Genomic DNA, 19632 nt, shown 5'->3' with positions numbered 1-19632 from the left:
AAGTACTATCTATTCCTCTTTCGATTTCTTCTTTTCTTACAGGTTATTCAGAAATATGTTATTTAGTTTCCAAGTATTTGGTGATTTTTCCAGATGTCCTTCTGTCACTAATATCTAATTTAATTCCACTGTGGTCCAAGAATATACTCTGCACTTTTTATGATTTGTCTTTGTGATTTTATTGAGGTTTGCTTCAGGCCCAGAATATGGCCTGTCTTGGTAAATGTACCTTGTACACTTGAAAAGAATGTGTTTTCTGCTATTGCTGGGTGAAGTGTTCTTAAGTGTTAGTTAGGTCAAAATGGTTGATAGTGTTATTTAAGTTTTCTCTATCCTTATTGATTTTTTTGTTCACTTGTCCTAGCAATTATTGAGAAAGGGTTATTGAAATCTCTGTTAGTGTGGGTTTGTCTATTTTACTTTTCTGTGCTTTCAGTTTATACTTCATATATTTTGACGTATTATTCAGTGCATAAATGCTTGGGGATTGTTGTGTTCCCTTGGTAAAATAAGTCAGTCAGAGAAAGACAGATGCCATATGATTTCACTCATATGTGGAATTTAAGAAACAAAACAAATGAACAAAGGAAAAAAAAGAGAGTGAGCCGAACCAAGAAACAGACTCTTAACTCTAGAGAACAAACAGATGGTTACCAGAGGGGAGGTAGGAGAGGGGATGGGTGAAATAGGGGATGGGGATCTTGATGAGCACTGAGTAATATATAGAATTGTTGAATTACTATATTGTATACCTGAAACTAATATAACACTAATTCCAGTATGTTAACTCTACTGGAATGAAAACTTAAAAAATAAAATAAATAGGTCTCTTATAGGCAGCATGTAGATGGGTCTTTTTAAATCTAATCTAATAAATTTTGCCTTTTAATTAAGATATTACTTACATTTAGTATGATTATATGATTGGGTTAAAATAAGTCTTATTAGCTGATTTTATTTGTCTATTCTGTTCTTTATTCCATCTTTTCTATTTTTATGCCTTATTTTCAATTATCTTGTAGGAATCTGATTTAATCTCTTTTGTTGGTTTTTCCACTTTTTGTATAGTATAAGAACCACAAATAGTATAATTTTATTTCCCCCTCTTGTCCTATGTTATCTGCTGTCATATATTTTATTTCTACATATGTTATAAACCCAAAATACATTTGCTTTTTCTGTCAATTATCTTTTAAGTAAATAACAAAAAGTCTTTTATGTTGCACAACATACTTACTATTCCCACTGTTCTTCATTCCTTTGTGTAGATTAAGATTAAGATTTACACTTTATATCATTTTTCTCTGCCTAAAGGGCTGCCTTTAATATTTCTTATTGTGTGGATCTGCTGGTGATCGATTTTTTCAGTTATTATGTCTGAAAAATTCTTTATGTCATTTGCACTTTTGGACATTGTCACTGGTTATAGAACTCTACGTTGACATATTTTTAAATTTCAATTCCTTTTAAGTGTCACTCTGGTGTTTTTTGGCTTACATTGTTTTCAACAAGAAATCTACTCTCGTTGTTATCTTTTTTTCCCCTCTGTACATAATACATCTTTTTTCTCTGGATACTTTTAAGAATTTGTCTTTATCACTGGTTTTTACTGGTTTTAAGTAACTTATCGTGGATATGTCCTGGTATAGTTCTCTTCAGGTTTCTTGTGCCTTATATTCTTGAGCTTCTTGTATCTGTTTATAGTTTTATCAAATTTGGATGATTCAGCCATTATTTCTTCAAATATTTTTCTGACCCTATCTCCTTTCTTCAGGGAACTTAACTACAAGTATACAAGTCTGCTAATAGTTTTCCTACAGATCTTTTTATGCTCATTTTGGTGTTGTTGTCATTTCTTATCCCTGTGTTTCATTTTGAATAGTTTCTATTGCTGTGTCTACACTATCACTAAATTTTTTATTTAATATCTAATCTGCTGTTAATTGCTTGCAGTATATTTCCATCTCATACAGTGTAGCTCTCATCTCTGGATGTTCAGTTTGAGTCTTCCATGTATCTCTTTAACATGTTCACTCTTTCTTCCACATTCTTGAATATATGGAACACAGTTATGACCATCTCAATATCTTTGTCTACTAATTCTGTCATCTGTGTCATTTATGTTTTGTTTGTATTTATTTTTTTTCCTTATTATGGGTCACTTTTTTTTACTGCTACTGTAACTAGTAACTACAAACGTGGTGACTTAAAAACAAATTTATTATCTTACAGCACTGTAGGTTAGAAAGCCTCACTGGTCTCAATCAAGGTGTCCTCAGGGTCGTATTCCTTTCTGGAGGCTCCAGGCTCTGTATTCCTGTTTGCTTCCTGGCCTTTTCTAACTTCTTTTTTTTAAAGATTTATTTATTTATTTTTGAGAGAGAGAGAAAGAGAGAGTGCACACCCATGGTAGGGGAGACAGAGGGAGAGAATCTTTAAGCAGACTCCCTGCTGAGTGTAGAGCCCAGTGTATGGGCTCCATCTAATGACCAATGGGATCGTGACCTGAGCCAAAACCAAGCATCAGACGTTTAACCAACTGAGCCACCCAGGCCTTTTTTAACCTCTAGAGGCTGTCTGCATCCTGTGGCTTGTGGTCCCCTTCCATCGTCAAAGCCAGCAATGGCTCTCACATTAAATCACTCTGTCTTTCCTGCCTCCCTCCTCCCCTTTTAGGACTCTTGTGATTATATTAGGCTCCCTGGAATAATCCAGGGTAGTCTATCTTTATTTTACGGTCAACTGATTAGCAGCCTTAATGCTATCTTCAGCCTTAATCCCCCTTTGCCACATAATAACATAGTCACAGGTGTAGGAATGACCCTCTCACACCTGGTCATTTTTCAGTGGTTGCCAGACATCTTGAATTTCACCTTGTTAGGTGCTGGATATTTTTGCATTCCAAAAAAAAAAAATTCTTGAGGCTTATTATAGGACAGATCTAAGTTTACTGGAAAGAATTTGAACATTTTGGGGCTTGCTTTTTTGTTATGAGAGACCAGAGCAGCGTTTAGGTCTAATTTTGCCCTACTACTGAGGCAGTACCGTTATGAGTATTCTACACAATACCTCATGAATTATGAGACTTTTCTATTCCAGCTGAAGGGGACATGAACTCTTCCTAGCTTTTGTGATATCTCTGGAGTGTTCCTCTAATCCCTTTGGGTGGTTCTTCCCCCAGCCTTGCATAGTTCCCTCACATGCGTACACTGATTCATTCTCTGAGCTGTGTGCATGTACATGTGTGCACACGTGTACACGTGAATGTGTGCGTGCGGTTCTCTCAAGTACTCTGCCCTGCACACTCTAGTGACCTTGGCCTTCTCAAACTACCAACTATATCTTTAATCACGGAGACTGCCGGGTCCCTCTGGGGTTCTTCCTCCCTGGGCCATAGCCTGGAAACTCTTTTTTGGCAATAATCTTTCCAGGCTGGGCAATCCTATGGCTCGACTTGTTTGTTTCTCTTCTTCTCTCAGGAATCATTATCTTGCATTGCCTGAGATCCAATATCTGAAAACTATGTTTCATATATTTTATCTAGGTTTTTGGCTGTTTGAGGTGGGAGAGCATATCCTGTGTCTGTTACTCTTTCCTTGCCAGAGGTAGAGGTCAAACATTTGTTATTTGCCACATATTTCGTTTTGATAAGGGCAACAGTGATACCCAAATATTTAACAATTGCTAGGACTTGGGCACTGACCAAACAGAACAGATAGATGCCGGCCTTAAACAGCGATATGTCCATACCCGTGTTTACCAGCTGAAGGTCAGTTCTGTGTAGTCGTGAGACCTGTAATCCATCCAACTCAGGGATTTGTCACTGACAGTCCTGATGAGACAAAAAGACCTTTGCAATAAGACTCACCTGGATTTGAGTTGGGACTCTGACATTTCTAGCTGACCACGTGACTTAAATTTCCTCCATTCCTTAATTTTCCCTGCACTGTGGTAGTAAAGGTAAAGTGGGGTAATGTATGTGAAGGTGCCTAGCATCCTGCCTGGCACCTAGAATACTCACTAGCAATGAGAACCCTTCCCCTTCCCAAACCTTCCTCCGTGATCCATTTGGATTCCTCAGTGCTCGGCCAACAACAGAGTTTTACTCACAGGGCCGTCTACCCGGGAGAAAGAAAGGACCACACCCCTGAGCTCTGCCTGTGGGGGAGGGGAGCCCAAAGACTCCACTGTGAGGCGCCAGGGAAGGGAGAGCGGGTGTAGTGATCATCACAGCAAAAGAAGCCTCCCCGTCAGGCTGGTGTGAAGTGGGTCCATGGGAGCTGGTATCTACAGCCGTGGGAGAGGCCCGTGCAAGGCACGCCAGCCCTGCCCAGGTGTGGAGAGGGGTAAGGCAGGGCAACAGGTACCCAGATTCAGAAGGGTATGGCGGAGTCAGTCTGACCTGCTTCCTCCCAGCTCAGACCTCTGCTCCTTGAGGTGACAACAATTCAGAGCTGTCCTGCCGTAGTCCCTTGACAAATGGTGGCAAAGGGGGACAGTGTGAGGGACACTTTGTAGGACTAGATTTCTCTGACGTCCTCCTCAAGGATTAGGATTCGCCTCTTACATATATGACTTTCTCTTCATAATCCACTGCGAGTGTGTCGGGCAGGAGCTCTGCACATACTGTCTGCCCTTTCATTCATTTTAGGGTACTTTTCAACAAACTAGGGTATTTTTTTTATTTGTCACTTTCATTTTCTCTGAAAGTTTCTGTCTCTCTGGAAGCACAAAGCTCAGACATTTGTCTTCAACCTTTTTGTGTCCCAGCACCTACCGCACACCTGAGCGTAAGTGCCTGCTGATGACAGACAGTATTTGATGACCATGTCATAGAGTGCTTTGTCCAAAACATGGAATAAAGATATTGAGCAGAAAAGGCCCCAAGATAAATCCTCCTGATACACACTGGATACATCCTGCCAGTTTATTCGATTTTATTTTATTTAAACTTAGCTCTGTTTGTTCAACAAACACTTTCTGCCCGAAATTATTCACATCTCTCATGCCTCTGTCCCATCACTCTGTGATGGAAGAAAGTTAACTACCTGTGATAAGGTTTTCAAATTCTTTTGACTGACTTTCCAAATGTATTTGAAAAAAAAAAAATGTAATGATCTGTCATTGTTATAGTAAAAAAATAATAACAACACTAATTGACTAAGGGTCTGAATGCCCAAGCTAACATTTCCATTCTGGCGTTTCTGGCAAATGTAAATCCCCCATTCAGTGACAAGCAGATCTAGATTAGGGAGGCCTTATACTCTGTCCCTGACAAATCTGTACGTTGTAACCTCCACACCATGGGCACTTCTGATGTAAACGTAGCCTGAAGAAAGCCTGCTAACCCAGAATGCTCTCAGTATTAAGGAGAGGAGAAAAATATGTAATGATATAGCCAAAGGAAGAGAAATAAAACACCCCGACAGTCCTCTGCCCTCAAAACGTCATTTGATAAATGCAGTAAAAATGACTGCCCTTGGAAGTGTGGCCCCAGTCCCAAGGAACAGCTGCTCTCTGACTTGGCTGTGTATTTACAAAGTGCTCTGTGCTCCGGCTTGAGGACACAGTGGCTCAGCTAGAGAGATACTTTTAATGAGGAGGGCCACTTGTAATTCAGAGCTTGCACAGGCTCTTTTCGGGCTGATGGCACAGGTGCTGAGTATGCGTCCCGAATCTCGCTGCCACTTTCTAATGCAGCTATGTGCCCGTGTGTCTGTGTCAGAGTGCACTGTGCACGTTGGGCCACGGATCCTGACTTAGCTCCGTGCCCCCTGCATCTAGCACATTGCTTAGCAACTTTGTAGATGATTAGTAATGTGGAACAAGTGAATACCTCAGAGGGACCTAAGGCAGCATGCCACTCAGCTCCTCAGTTTTTTCAGCTATAAAACTTAGTGGATGACCCTAACATGGAGAATGGCATAGTTTTATGGAGACCGTGTGTTCCATGAGAAGAGCAAGGATATACCGCACACACGTACACACACACACACCCATTTTCGCTCCTTCTCCTTCTCCCTCTCTTCCTTCCCCTCCCTCCTGCCATGTTTGTATATACTCCAAAGCTCAATAATATACAGAATAATATATTGAATTCTCTTTCTGCACAAAATTAGCACTTAGCACCATTGTGGAGCCCTGGAGACCTTTGCAGTAGGAAAAATCCTAACTATAATTTACATCTGTGTATTGATTGATTTCCTCGTTTGTAAATTGCTGGCATACAAATGCCCATCAAATAATTGGCATCCGTAATAACAATGCAAAGTGGGCATGGAAGGTTTTAGCCTTACATGGGAGGCGAGGAACCTCAGGTGGATGGGACAAAAGCCCAGACAGGGTGCATCCTGGTTCTTTGCCTGTGTGCCATGCATGTCTGCAGAGCACGGGCAGGTGGGCTCTCATCACAGCCAGGATGGTGGGGACCATGGTTTGCTTCTCCTCCAGATCCAGTGATGCTGCTGACAGACGTCTCTTGTCTCCCCAACCTCCACTTCCTTGCTCACCTGCAAAGCGGGTCGGGGTGGGGGGACCTTGGAGATATGTGATGAAAACTAGCTTATTGAAAGATTGAAAAAGGATTTTGAAAATAAAACATTGCATAAAGGTAACAGTTCAAAACTGGATGCCTCTGAGGATGAGAAGAAGATGTAGATCCCTGAACAAAGAACAAAAACATTCTTTGAATTGACAATTGGACGGAAATATATGAATTGTAAATGAAAATCTGGGTAATAGTTTCTGTTTTTAACGTTGCACGCTCCAGGAAAAAAACAATGTTTGGGGTATGTTTTTCATGTGGGAAATGAGTTCTCTTGAGTTTTTCATACCGAGGGGTCAGCCCTGTGGGGGGAGACACTACCACAGTGTTTTGATGAACCACTGAGAAACGCTTCTCAAAGTTCGCTGTACTCAGCCCAAGAGGCCAAATTTGGTGCTTGAAACATTCCACCTTCGTTTACTTCTCTGAAAAATTATCTACTGGAATTACTCAGGGTGTTTGCCAGAAATGACAGGCTATTGGAGAGTAAGACTTGGCCTTGATGCTTTCTAAATTAAAATGCATATCAACAGGGGCGCCTGGGTGGCTCAGTCATTAAGCGTCTGCCTTCCGCTCAAGTCATGATCCCAGGGTGCTGGGATCGAGCCCCACATCAGGCTCCCTGCTCAGTGGGGAGTCTGCTTCTCCCTCTCCTACTCCCCCGCTTGTGTTCCCTCTCTCGCTGTGTCTCTCTCTGTCAAAAAAATAAAATCTTAAAAAAATAAAATGCATATCAACATATAAATAACTAAATCTGGCCAGGGTCTCAGATGTAAGAAAGTATTTTTAAAATGTGGTGCTGCTTGACTTTAATTTATTAAAAAGGTGTGTGTTTGTAAAGAAGCTTAATAACATAGACATATTCACTGAAATTAATAGAATAGGATTGCAATGGAAAAACCAAGTTTAGGGGGAAACAGCTATGCCAAACGTGAGTGAGCCCAATTGGTGAACTGGGTATAATACCTAATCTTGGCAGAAAAAGCAGAGAGCAAACAGCTCTGAACTCTGTAATTCTCATTTCCAGACACCGAAAAACATCATGGGCCGTTGGGGATAGAGGGGAGTCTTTTGTTTTTTGTTTTTCTCCTAATACTAAACTGTTGGAGAAATTCCTCCTATGACAAAACTATATGGCACTGCTTCATTAGTTATATATAGAAGACCCTCCTGATTTCCACCCAAAGAATTACTTCTTTAAGTCAGAATAGATAATAAAACATTAATTTAGAAGGCAACAGAAAATTGAGATACGCCTTTTTTAAGAAGGAGGGACACTAAGGTAATACTGAATCACATACGCTGTGTAGCACACAGGTGTGTACAGGTACACGCACAAATACAATACTCGTGGTTCAAGTGACAGCTAGTACGTACCGAGTACTTCCCCTACGGGGCGCTCTTTTAAGCCCTTTATATATTTTAACTCACTTAGTCCTCACAACAAGCCTATCAACGTAAATATATTTTTAATCCTCTTTTGGCAGATTAAGATCCGAGGCGTAAAGAGGCTGGGACACTGGGCAGGAGAGTGAGCCTGCCTTTGAGTCCAGGACTCAGATGGTCTCTCTCTCTGTCTCTGTTGCTGTCTCTCCCTTGGATGTCTCTTTTCTTTCCATCTTCAACTCTTATTTCTTCCCAGTTGGTTGTCCTTGCCCACACAGTTGAGTGGAAAAATTAAATTAATATTAGATCAGTCTATGATTTTAAAACACACGACCTGAAGTTTCCTTTAGGAGCACTCATGATGTGTTTGCTTCTAAATGAGGTTCTATTTTCTCTCCCAGCCGACAGCTATATGCTGATCTTATTTAAAGAGACCAACTCTGTGTTGCTTCAGCCCCTTTAAGCAGTATGTTTAAATTGAAACTTATATAAATTGTTTAAAATAATATGATGTGCATGTTTTCTTGGAAGCTAAATATTGAATAAGTTTTTCTTTGTTCTTGTTTAAATTTATGAGATGTTCCCTATCTCCCCAATGTCTTTGTAAACTAAAACTAAGGTGGATAAATAAAATCAAAAGGTTAGCCCTTGCATTATTATCTTGGGAAGATGCAGGTTTCAAAGGGAAGATCCCTGTGTAGACATTCACACACTGTGAATACCACTTCTGCAGTCACGACCACTGACTACAGTGGGCTCTCCATCAATATGACGCCAGGCTGTCAGCCTGACTTCGAAGAAGAACAGCTCTGCGAGTGAGGAGGCATTGAATGCCAGAAAGAAATGTGTTGACATAAATTAGTGTTTCAATATGTACTCAGAGGGTCCCTATCCTTAAAAAGATAGATGGATAAGTAGATACTTAAGAATTACAGAGTGCTGCTTTTTTTTTTTTTTAATTTTTTTTTTTTTTTTAAGATTTTATTTATTTGCGAGAGAGACAATGAGAGACAGACAGCATGAGAGGGAGGAGGGTCAGAGGGAGAAGCAGACTCCCTGCTGAGCAGGGAGCCTGATGTGGGACTCGATCCCGGGACTCCAGGATCATGTCCTGAGCTGAAGGCAGTCGCTTAACCAACTGAGCCACCCAGGCGCCCCAGAGTGCTTCTTACATGCTTGACTGGATATTCAAAACTATTTTCCACGATTCCACCATGTTTCACCTCTACATTCTGTGCCATAAGGCTGTCAGTGGGTTCAAAGCAGAGAACACCAACAGCCTACTCAGTCCTTTTTGTTCTATCATTATGTAACAGTCCTGCCGGACTAAGTCACATAACATGGTACAGAGAGAAAATTAATCTTCGGCTAATGAGACGGGGATGTGAAAAGAAGTTTGAAAGAAGTAATTTAGAGGCCCCAATTAGGGCCTATTCTTGTGGGTCTCTCGTGGGCACGGCTGGCTGCTCCCAGGTTCAGGGGTGTGAGAAGGGCACGGAGGGGGGAGACACAGAAGCTGCAGCCTCTGGGCATACAGAGCGGTTTTTGCAATCCTCCAGATGAGAACTAATAAGAACCCACATAGCAGCGGGCACCAACGCAATAATGGAGAGACCTTTTTAAAGCTAGGTCTGTCTGAAAGGTTTTGGATGTGACCGGATGTGGTTGCCTACAGCTTTTAAACCAGCAACTGAGGAAGGGGAAGCTTTATTGAAAGAAATAGGCAAGGCCTGAAGTGACTCACTGTCCAGGCGGAGGGCAGAGGGCCTGGGCACTCAGCGGTTTGCTGTGGAGCGCATTCCGACACGAGTAAACACAAGTGTGAGCGTACCAGTAGGCCGCACAGCAGAGCAAATGACTTAGCATGGCTTCCAACCGAGCAACTCAGAGAGACCCCCCGTGCAGGGAGAATTTGGCCTTGGCCCTCAGAACTAGAAATCAACAAGAGTTCGGGAGAAGTAAACGTTAGGTGGAAGGAGTCTCTATAGATTTGTCTAAGAGGGTCTTCTTTTCTTCTGTGGCTGAGTCTGACCTGCAAGGAGAGATCAGAAGCGGTGGGAACTTAAGAAAGAGTTGTCTTAACCATGAGAGAGGATGGACTCTGAGAAACAAACTGAGGGTTCTAGAGGGGAGGGGGGTGGGAGGGAGGGGTTAGCCTGCTGATGGGTATTAAGGAGGGCACGTACTGCACGGAGCACTGTGTGTTACACGCAAACAACGAATCATGGATCACTACATCAAAAACTAATGATGTAATATATGGTGATTAACATAACATAATAAAAAAAAAAAGTTGTCTTGCCATTGTATAGATGTTGAGGGCTAGGGAGGGAAAACTCAAGACAGAAGGAGATCCTAAGAAAAAAGGTTGTGGAAAATCCAATGGAGAATGCAAACTCTTTTATTTAGTTTTAAAACATCAACTGCAAAGTTGCCTGACAGCATCCTGCAGAGACACGACATAGGTATTTTAGTCAAAGGAGGTCATTTGATGCATGTCAACTCCATGATGGGACTGCCAGGAAGACGCATGCAATGAGCTGATGTGACGCTTTCAGTGCAGGCCTGGCACAAAGCAAGCATTCGAGTGTGGCCACTGTTTTTTAGTCATAATGTACCAGGTCAGCCACAAGGACCCTTCAGAATCAAGAAGGGTCAAAAGCACTGGTAATCCTATAGGTCCGATTCTATAGGGCCTATTTCTGGGGCTTCCCCTAGACTGCAGAAAAGGTGGGTTTTAGAGGAAGTCACTTGTGGATGCGCTAAGGGAAGCAGTCACTGAGGGGCTGGAGAAGATGCAGGTGCTCCTGTGGGCTCTCTTCGTGGAGCTGACCAGCATCGCTAGGACAGAGAAGCAGGCTTCTGACAATAGCCCAGGAGAGCAGAATAAGGACAATGGGTTTAGTACAGGATATCAGGTCCTGAGGCAACAGAGGAGGGGTAAATTTCTCGCTGTGAAACAGAAAAGGGAATGGACTGCCTTGGGAAGTAGCGAATAATCTGTCATTAGAAGGCAGAATGGGCAGATGTTGGGGAACTCAAATGCACAGTGGTGAAGCAAGCAGGATGCCTGATCTTAATTGCAGCTCCACTTTTAACTAGCTGTGTCACTTTGGGCAGTCACTTAACCTCTCGAAGCCTCCGTTTTCTCATCGCCCAATCAAGAGTGTCGGACTAGGAAATACTCAAATCTCTTGCAGCTTTGAAACTTCACGATTCGCAGTGAGGCCCAGTGTCCTTTGCTTCCTTGTCAAGGTGAGCCCCTCCACACCTGCCTGGCATGCGCCAGCATGGTTTTTAGGCCTCAGCTGTGAGGCCCACTCTGGCTGAAGAGTGTGTTTCTGCAGGTCCAGAAAACAGAGCAGCTTACTTGGAGTGTGGCGGTTCAGGCCTCTGTACTGAGCACTGGTATCAAATTCAAATCACCCAGACCCCAGTGTGAAGGAACTTCACAGAACCTTTGATGGGCTTTTATTTCCTGCTCACTCCAGTTATATTTGGTTTTCAAGTGCATGCTCCGTGCACAGGTGGCTGGAAAGACCTGGCAGCCTTCTTTCAGCAGTCATTGCTTCTCTGCAGCAATTTTGGTGAGAAGTTTGGAAATTCTCTTCACTTGGTGCCGTGTCATAGTTTCAAGCATGGACACAAATCTCCCCACTCAAGTCAACAGTACTTAAAATAGCTGTCGACGGCTGCATTCCCCCGTTCTGCCAGCATTATATCCCCAGTCAAAGGAGACAGAGGGTTTTATTTATTGCATGAGGTCTTTGTTTACACCGTGAGCGCAGCCAGGCTCCAGGAGCTCACCTTGGGTATACATCTTGCGTTTAAATAGAAAACGTACCTCACCACCTTTGGATCTCTTTAGAAAGATCACAAAAGCATTGTCAATGTTAACTTTCTTAGATTCTACTTGAAGGCATTCACTTATAAAGTACACTATAATGTTAACTTATAATCTGTGGGGTTGATTTGCTCTTAATAAATATGTAGCCATCTTCAATTTGGGTTTTTTCACAACGGGAAAATGTAAGAGCGATCCTGCCTCCAGGGAACTGGTTTTGAATATTTCTTCTAAGAGAACATTTAGAAATATCTTTTGTATTTATGATTCTAATAAATATATTTTGAGGATACCTTTTTTTTTTTTAAGATTTATTTATTTATTTGAGAGAGAAGCACAAGAGGGAGGAGGGGGTTGAGGGAGAGGAAAAGAGTGAATCTCAAGCAGATTCCATGCTGAGTGCGGAGCCAGATGTGGGGCTTGATCCCGTGACCCTGAGATCATGATCTGAGCCGAAACTAAGCGTCAGACACTTAAGCGACTGTGCCACCCAGGTGCCCCAAGAATATCTTGTCTACACACCCATAGAAGTCATCCTTTTTCAGACTCAGGTCAGCTGTCACCCCCTCCAGCATTCCTATCATGACCCTGTCCCCCTGTATCAGTTTCCAGAACTGCCTTAACAAAGTACCACAAACCCTGCGACAGCTTAAAACAGAAACGTTATTCTCTCAGTTCTGGAGACAAGATGTCAGAAATCAAGGTGTTGACAGCGCTGTCTTCCCTCTGGGACAGAACTGGGGAAGAATCTGTTGCGTGATTTTCCCTTCGTTTCTGGTTTTTGTTAGCAATTCTTGGTGTTCTTGGCTTGCAGCTACGTAACTGAATCTCCGCTTCCCTTGTCACATGGCCTTCTCTCTGTGCGCCTGGGTCTCTTCCCTACTTGTGAGGACACCAGTCATATTAGATAGAGTCCACCCTATTGAGTATGACATTGTCTTCTCTTGATTACATCTGCAAAGCCCCTGTTTCTAAATAAAGCTACATCACAGGTACCAGGAGAGTCGTGACTTCAGCCTCTCTGTTCAGAGAGACACGATTGAAACCATCACACCTGTATCCCAGACCTGTGCCTCCCTTCTCTGTGCTTAGCACCTCCTATTTAAATGTCTCACAACAGTTGTCATACTGTATTGTCATTTTCTGTTCAGGAGTTCTTGCCGCCAGACTGTCACTTCATTGAAGGAGGGACTCATACGATATCTTTACAGGCAAAGTACGTAGCGGAACATCCAACACTTAGTAGGCACTCAGCTGTTTGTCAAAAGAAATACTTCATCATCATCGTCATGATCCTTTATGTGTCTACAATATTAATAAAATTTATATAAGGTTACGTAAATATTATACATAAAATACATATTTATTAACATTGCACATAAGTGCTACCATGTGTTGTGTACTGACATGTGCTGAACATTATGTTAAACACTTAAGATTTTTTTTTAAGTCCCACCTAATCCTCACAAGAGTATTACAATTTAAATATGATTATCCCATTTTGGCGATATTATAAATGAGGCTTAGGAAGATTCAGTGTCCTAAGGTTGCACAGCCAGTGTGTGGGAGACCCAGGGCCTGATCACAGGTACATTTGATTGCAGATTTGGGCCCCTAACACGTTGATACACTGCTTTCACACAGACTGTGCTCTCTGAGGCTCTCATTCTGTGGAGGTGGGAAGTCTGGTGTTCATGCTCACATTTACCTGAAGAAGACATGGAAGCCCAGACAGGTTAAGGGACCAGTCAGCCTTAGTGTCCCTCAGCTGTTGCCCAGATCCTTTCAGCTCGAGTTTACCTTTTTAAAAACTGCTTTCCTTTGTTGATCATGAAACGATTTTTAAGAATATTAGAGAAAAGAAGGACATGGAATGAAAAGAAAAGCATTTACTTTGTGAATTTAACTGACATTGCAGAAGAGTAGAGTTGTCGATTGCAATGAACAGAATGTGCCCACGTATCACGACGTAGTTTCTCTGTCCAGTGATGATGCATCATATTCGGAGGCAGTGATTCCTCTGGAGAAAGGAGAGGAGCTTCTACATGTTTCTTAGAGCCCCTCCAGCCTGTCTGTCTGCCCCAGCCCTCGGAAGCTTGGCATCTCCCTGGACTCAAGTTCCCGTCAGGGCCTCAGGTACAAGGAAGGGGCCCTGGGGCCCTGTCTTCTAAGACTCAGCATCCAGCTGGGCTTGACTCAGGTCAGCCTGTGACCCAGGCCCCAGGACTGATAACTGGGGTATCTGCCTCCTTCCATAAACCCTAGGCTTTGGTTCTGGTGTCTGGATCCTGTCTTGCTTCTCCAGCCTGAGTCCCAGCTCAGGTAACCTCCTTGACTGTTGGTTTCTCTCAGCCTCACCCTGTTACATTGCTGCCAAACTTCTCTTCCACCTGGACTGAGTCAGAACCTGGATCAGGGTGGTTCAGGCCCAGTGACCTGCCGATGCAGTCCCCCAGTGACGCTGGCCTCCCCGCTCTTGTGTTTTGTCTGCTGCTAAGGATCTCTGCCCAGAACTAGACCTACTGCTAACCTTTGGCCTGATTACTGCCTCTTCTCTCTTATTATTCTCTAGGAACACGGTGCCCTGCCTTCTGGGCCTCACTTGTTCCTGGCACTGACAGCGTACCTCTGTCCCCCAAGCCTCAGCCCAGCCCAGCATCCACACTCACGCCTAATCTAGTTAGGCCCGGCCTTGACCAAGACAGACCTCTATTGCCTTTCTTCCAAGTGGGGTCAAGTTCTCATTTCCAGTAATTAGACTTCAGTGAGGCATTGATGGGAAAGGGCAGAAAGGGGGCCAGCCACTGCTTGGGGCAGTGGAGCAATGGAGGAGGAGGGGTGGGGTGCAGCATAGCTGGCAGGGGGCCTCTGCCCAGCAGAGTGCACATCTGACCTTCGCTGGCTGCCATCCCAGTGAGAATAAAGTCAGAATGCACTAACTTGAATGGCAAGGTCCCTTCTCTAATCTGACTCCCAGAGCCCCTCAGGACACTGGTCACAGTGTCTTATACTCACCATGCTATAGCATGGACATTGATTAGAGTCCCCCAGGCCTATCAGGCTGTCCCCGGTCCCCGGCCCGTCTCTTCCTGGGCCATGCGGTGAGCTTCAGTTTACACTTCTCAACTCTTCTGCTCAGTTTGGTGCTCATCCTTCATGTTCTCCTTAAACACAGTGATTTTCCCCAAGTGGGGACCATATTACAGTTCCTGACCCCATATCGCGGCAATAGTATGTGCCCAGGAAATGCCGAATGAATGAACGAAAGAAACCGTCATGCCTCTTAACGTCCTGAACACGAAACCCTAACCTGCTCTCTGCACCTGGCTCATCTAACTGATAAAACACCTGACTACATATGAATCAGGAAGCAGGTTTTTTGTTTCTGGTTATGTCTTGTCCAGTAAGCAGGTTTTTTGTTTCTGGTTGTGTCTTGTCCAGTTGGGAAAAGACAATGAGAAAGAAATACTTGCTGATCTTTGGCCTTGATGCCTCTGTCCTCGCGGTCTGCGACACAGGGGGAAAGCTGAACAGGGCTGCAGTCTTGGAAATAAATAACACTTCCTCTTGTTTAAGTATAATTTCTTTTTTTTTTTTTTAAATTTTTTTTTTTTTTTAAGATTTTATTATTTATTTGAGAGAGAGAGAGGGATAGAGCACAAGCAGGGGGAGCAGCAGAGAGAGAGGGAGAAGCAGGCTCCCCGCCGAGCAGGGAGCCCGATGCGGGGCTCGATCCCAGGACCCTGGGATCATGACCTGAGCCGAAGGCAGACGCTTAACCGACTGAGCCACCCAGGTGCCCCTGTTTAAGTATAATTTCTCAAAGAAAAGTTCTACTCTGTACTTAATTGGATTCTTCCTTGCTGCAATTTAAGCCTTCTTTCTCCTTTCCCTGAGTGGAATTATAACTCGTTATCTCTGAAGTTCACAGGGGCAGCTTTTCTAAAAGCAAGACGAGGAACTGACTCTTTGAGCTTGCATTCTCCCCTCACCTTTGTCTTCCTGTGCATGTGTCTTTCTCAGACTCCCAAAAAGTGTGCATTTGCTTTAATGAATTAGTACATAATAGGTTCCTGTGCTATTTGAGAAAACAATTTCCATCTGTTCATATATTGTTAAAAAGTAATGGGTTCTTATTTTTAAAATAAAAGTCTAATCGTTCCCTACTTCCTCTTCTCAAATACTGAATCTCAGATCCTTTGAGGTCCAACATAATTTAAGTGTTAATTCCTTTCTAAGCTCTTTTCAAGCTACTGCACTCACCATGCAGATTTCATTAAACCTCAGAGTCTCTTCATATTGATGTCTTGGAAAAGGCAAAGTAACTCTTGCTCTATATTAAAATATTTTGCTCAAGAGTTGTGTGTTTTGTCCCCATTTCTAAAGATGTATTTATTTATTTGGCCTTCAGAAAGGAAACAGAAGTCTGTTACAACTAAAAGAGAATGCAAACGCTGGGCTTCTAATCTCATTTGTGGGCAACATTCTGGTTATTGTAATTCACAGGGTTCGCTGTCCTGAGCAGTTTTAGCCTTAAATCACCCTGTGTTGGCAAACAACAGTGAGGGCCAGGCCAGGAAAGAAACAGATGAATCTTATGCACGGAATGAGATTAAATAAAGGCATACGCATGCCAATATTTCAATTTCTAATATATTCACCTTGAAAGCCAATCTGTTGTTTCAGTGATGATGACACTGAAAGCCATTCTGTTCTGGAACTTCCCCCTTTAGACTTGGCGTCTGGATCAGAAGGATACGTATTGATTTTATTTTAAGAGCAGAGTAAATTTTTAGTAGTGACATATATCAGGTGAATGATCAAGTCGGGTCATTCTACATGAGACTTTAAGGTAGTCAAAAGAGCCATGTTTACATTTGGAGCCAGAGACCGAGGCCCTGGGGTGGACACTGCCATTTGCTTTGTGATGTTGGGGATTCTACTCAACTGCTTTATGCCTCAGTTTCTTTATCTGTAAAATGAGAATAAAACCTGTGAAACTTTATGAGGATTTTAAATGAATCACCAAAGTGTGAATCTTGTCCCTGTCACTTCCCAGCTTTTATGTCTTTTCTATATCACTTGTTTTGAGCAATGTCAGCACAGAATCCTGGAATACTGTGCCCCAAGAGATTATTCAGCCTAACAGTCCCATGTTACAGATGAAGAAACTGAGAACCATAATTACAGAGGAAGTACCTAGAATGTCAAGGTGACTCCTTTGAATGAGAATGCATATTTGGCATTTATATTTACATGTTTTTTTTTTTTAACAAAACCAATATTGAAAAAAAAACACCTCATTTTATTGAAGTCATGCTGGTACACTCTCAAGTTAGATGGATTTCCTAAGAAATGGGACAGCAGTCCTCTTGGGCTTATAGATCAGGATCACCCTGCTTATTCTGTTCAACCCAGAGGAAGAGCGGAAATATCCAGGGTATAGAGGAAAGCTATCATAAGCCTTTTCCCAGAAAGGAAAAGTTTTTGCCGGTGCTTCATATGCTCTGGAGTGTCTTCATAAACAAAGGGTATCCCTGTCACTTCATCGGCCTCTGGGCTTCTCCCACCTTTCAGCACAGGTAAGCAGAGTGAGGAGGCTGAGGCAGAGGCTGTCCGTGAGAGCCACAGATCAGAGGGGCCGGGAGGGAGGAATGGGAATGATCTAGGAGGAGGGGGGAGGAAAGATAGGAGAGTAAGAAAAGAAAAGGAAGTTCATTGCGGAGGGTCACAGTGGCTACTCCTGGTGGTATCTGTGCCGTTCTACCTGAACATCATCCCACCAGCAGTGAGAATGTCTGCTTTCTGCAAACAGAAGCACTCTCTGGAGAGGGGTCCCTTCCCAGCTACTCTTAGACACGCAGTACAGTATTCTAACAGTCCCTGCTTGTAAATAAATCTGACTTACTTAGGAAAAGTAAATCCCTGCATATCACCATTGAAATTACTTGTTTCATTACCACACTAAAAAAACAATTCATTGCTTATATTGGAAAACCCATTCTTTTGGCCCCCTTTCATTTTTTTATACAGAGCGTAAATTTTTTTTTTTTTTAATAATAGGGCATAAAGATTTCAGGAGGGTTGGTCAATTATTTATTTGTTGATTGAATTATAGGAAGAAAGTGTGATTATCCAATGGAATGCAGAAGTGTATACGGCTAATTGTGTGCCTGCATGTACTTAACCCAACCATAGTAATCACTTTGTTTTTTGTTTCCTGGGGGAAATAGGTTAGGTCGGACCTGAATGTATCATTACAAAGTATGCACATATAAATTGAACTTTTCCAAATCTAGGTCGCTTGGATAAGAAGGCTCTTTTGATAAAACCAGATTGACAATTAGATTCACAGGGCACTTCAATGTTAAATGATATTCTTCCCACATTCTGGGTCATAAGGCAGCGAGCGTAAACAATACACCGATGTTAAGAAACAGAATCACATTCGCAACAATAGCAAAGCTTCATGGTGCATGGTTTTCCACTTTAACATGCTGTGTTCTGTTCTGCCATGTTAATGTTTTAAGTGATATAATTTCCTTTTCATGTAGTTTTAAGTTCATCTTTTATTTTCTCTTTATCTTTCTGGAATAGCTTTCTATGATGCTACATCTTATGCCGGGAGAAATTCCTAACCAAAAAAAAAAAAGAAAATAGAAAGCGTAAAGTCAAATAATCTTTGCAGGAAAACAGCAAAAATAACAATGAAAATTGATTTAAGATCCTCCAGCCAAAACGTTATCTTGTGTACTTTACAGACTCAATCTGTGTCCCAGGCTTTGATCCAGGCCTCAACATGATGACTGGGATCACCCCCATTAACCCAATGATACCAGGCCTGGGGCTTGTACCACCCCCACCGCCAACAGAAGTGGCTGTCGTCAAAGAAATAATCCACTGCAAAAGTTGTACTCTTTTCCCTCAAAATCCAAGTAAGTGATACCTGTGAGAACTACCTGCTCCTCAATTTAAATTTCTTTCTTTTCTTTCTTTTTTTTTTAATGTAGCATTGCATGCACTTTCAGATGTGACTCAGAATCCTTCCACATGGATGCACAAAGTGGGGATCCATTTGACATGATGCTTTTGTCTCTAGATTAGCACAGATGTATGGGGCTATGTCCATGTGTTCTATCCAGGAGCTGAATTGACACGGTGAAGCCAGCTTATGTGATGTGGGGATACATACCCAGCATTAAGAATCTTTTTGCATGCAACGAAGTCTAGCAGTTGCTGCAGAACATAGTGTGAAATATGTGAGCATTTCCATCCATCTTCACAAATGTGGGAGAAAAACTCTGAAATGTGCTTTGCTAGGTGGAAAATTGAATTAATTTGGCAGTTAGCAATTTTGGGGGGAGCCCGCATCTCAGAGTTCCTGGGCCAAATGGCATTTGCTTGAAGGAAACATACATTTGATGAAATAAATGAGCCAGAATTTTTTTTTTTAATTTAGTTTCAGATACTAAGTTTATGGGCTTAAATAGCTAGAATTTTTTTTTATTCATATTAATCAGTGTTGCCTTTTTGAAGTGGACTTTTCAGGAGATTGCTTTAGTAATCTACATATAAACTAGGTAAAATGTTGTGACAGTATACATTTTATCTTTTCCTACAGCCTCCCCCAAATGTAATCGTTGGCTTATTTAAATGTGAATAATAAAAAAAAAGTGTCGTTTTCAGGCCCCGGTGTTTCCCCAACCGAGCAAGTACTACGCATGTTTACAGGTCCTGTTCTCTGCCTTGCTGATCCATTATCCCGCAGCAAGACAAAGCAGATAGCAAGCCCAAGTTTTCCATCATGTTGTCATCTCATCATGCTTTGTACTTTGTGAAGTTTTTTTTCCCCCATTTT

At 42.4% G+C, this 19632-nt stretch overlaps 1 protein-coding gene across 13 annotated transcripts in view; it reads left to right on the top strand.

Moving 5' to 3' along the window:
• The window catches only part of ENOX1 (ecto-NOX disulfide-thiol exchanger 1), a 550829-nt gene that overhangs the window by 366814 nt on the left and 164383 nt on the right, over positions 1–19632 (top strand). For all 13 annotated transcript variants that reach the window (XM_032402958.1, XM_032402955.1, XM_032402957.1 and 10 more), the window contains one exon: positions 18536–18709. In XM_032402958.1, coding sequence (XP_032258849.1) covers positions 18536–18709 — 174 coding nt within the window. The remainder of the gene's footprint in view (positions 1–18535; positions 18710–19632) is intronic.

The sequence above is a fragment of the Phoca vitulina genome, unplaced genomic scaffold, assembly GCF_004348235.1.
Source record: "Phoca vitulina isolate PV1807 unplaced genomic scaffold, GSC_HSeal_1.0 scaffold5, whole genome shotgun sequence".
Lineage (NCBI taxonomy): Eukaryota > Metazoa > Chordata > Mammalia > Carnivora > Phocidae > Phoca > Phoca vitulina.
Note: the sequence above shows the minus strand (reverse complement) of the source record. Positions and strands in the feature narration are given on the sequence as shown.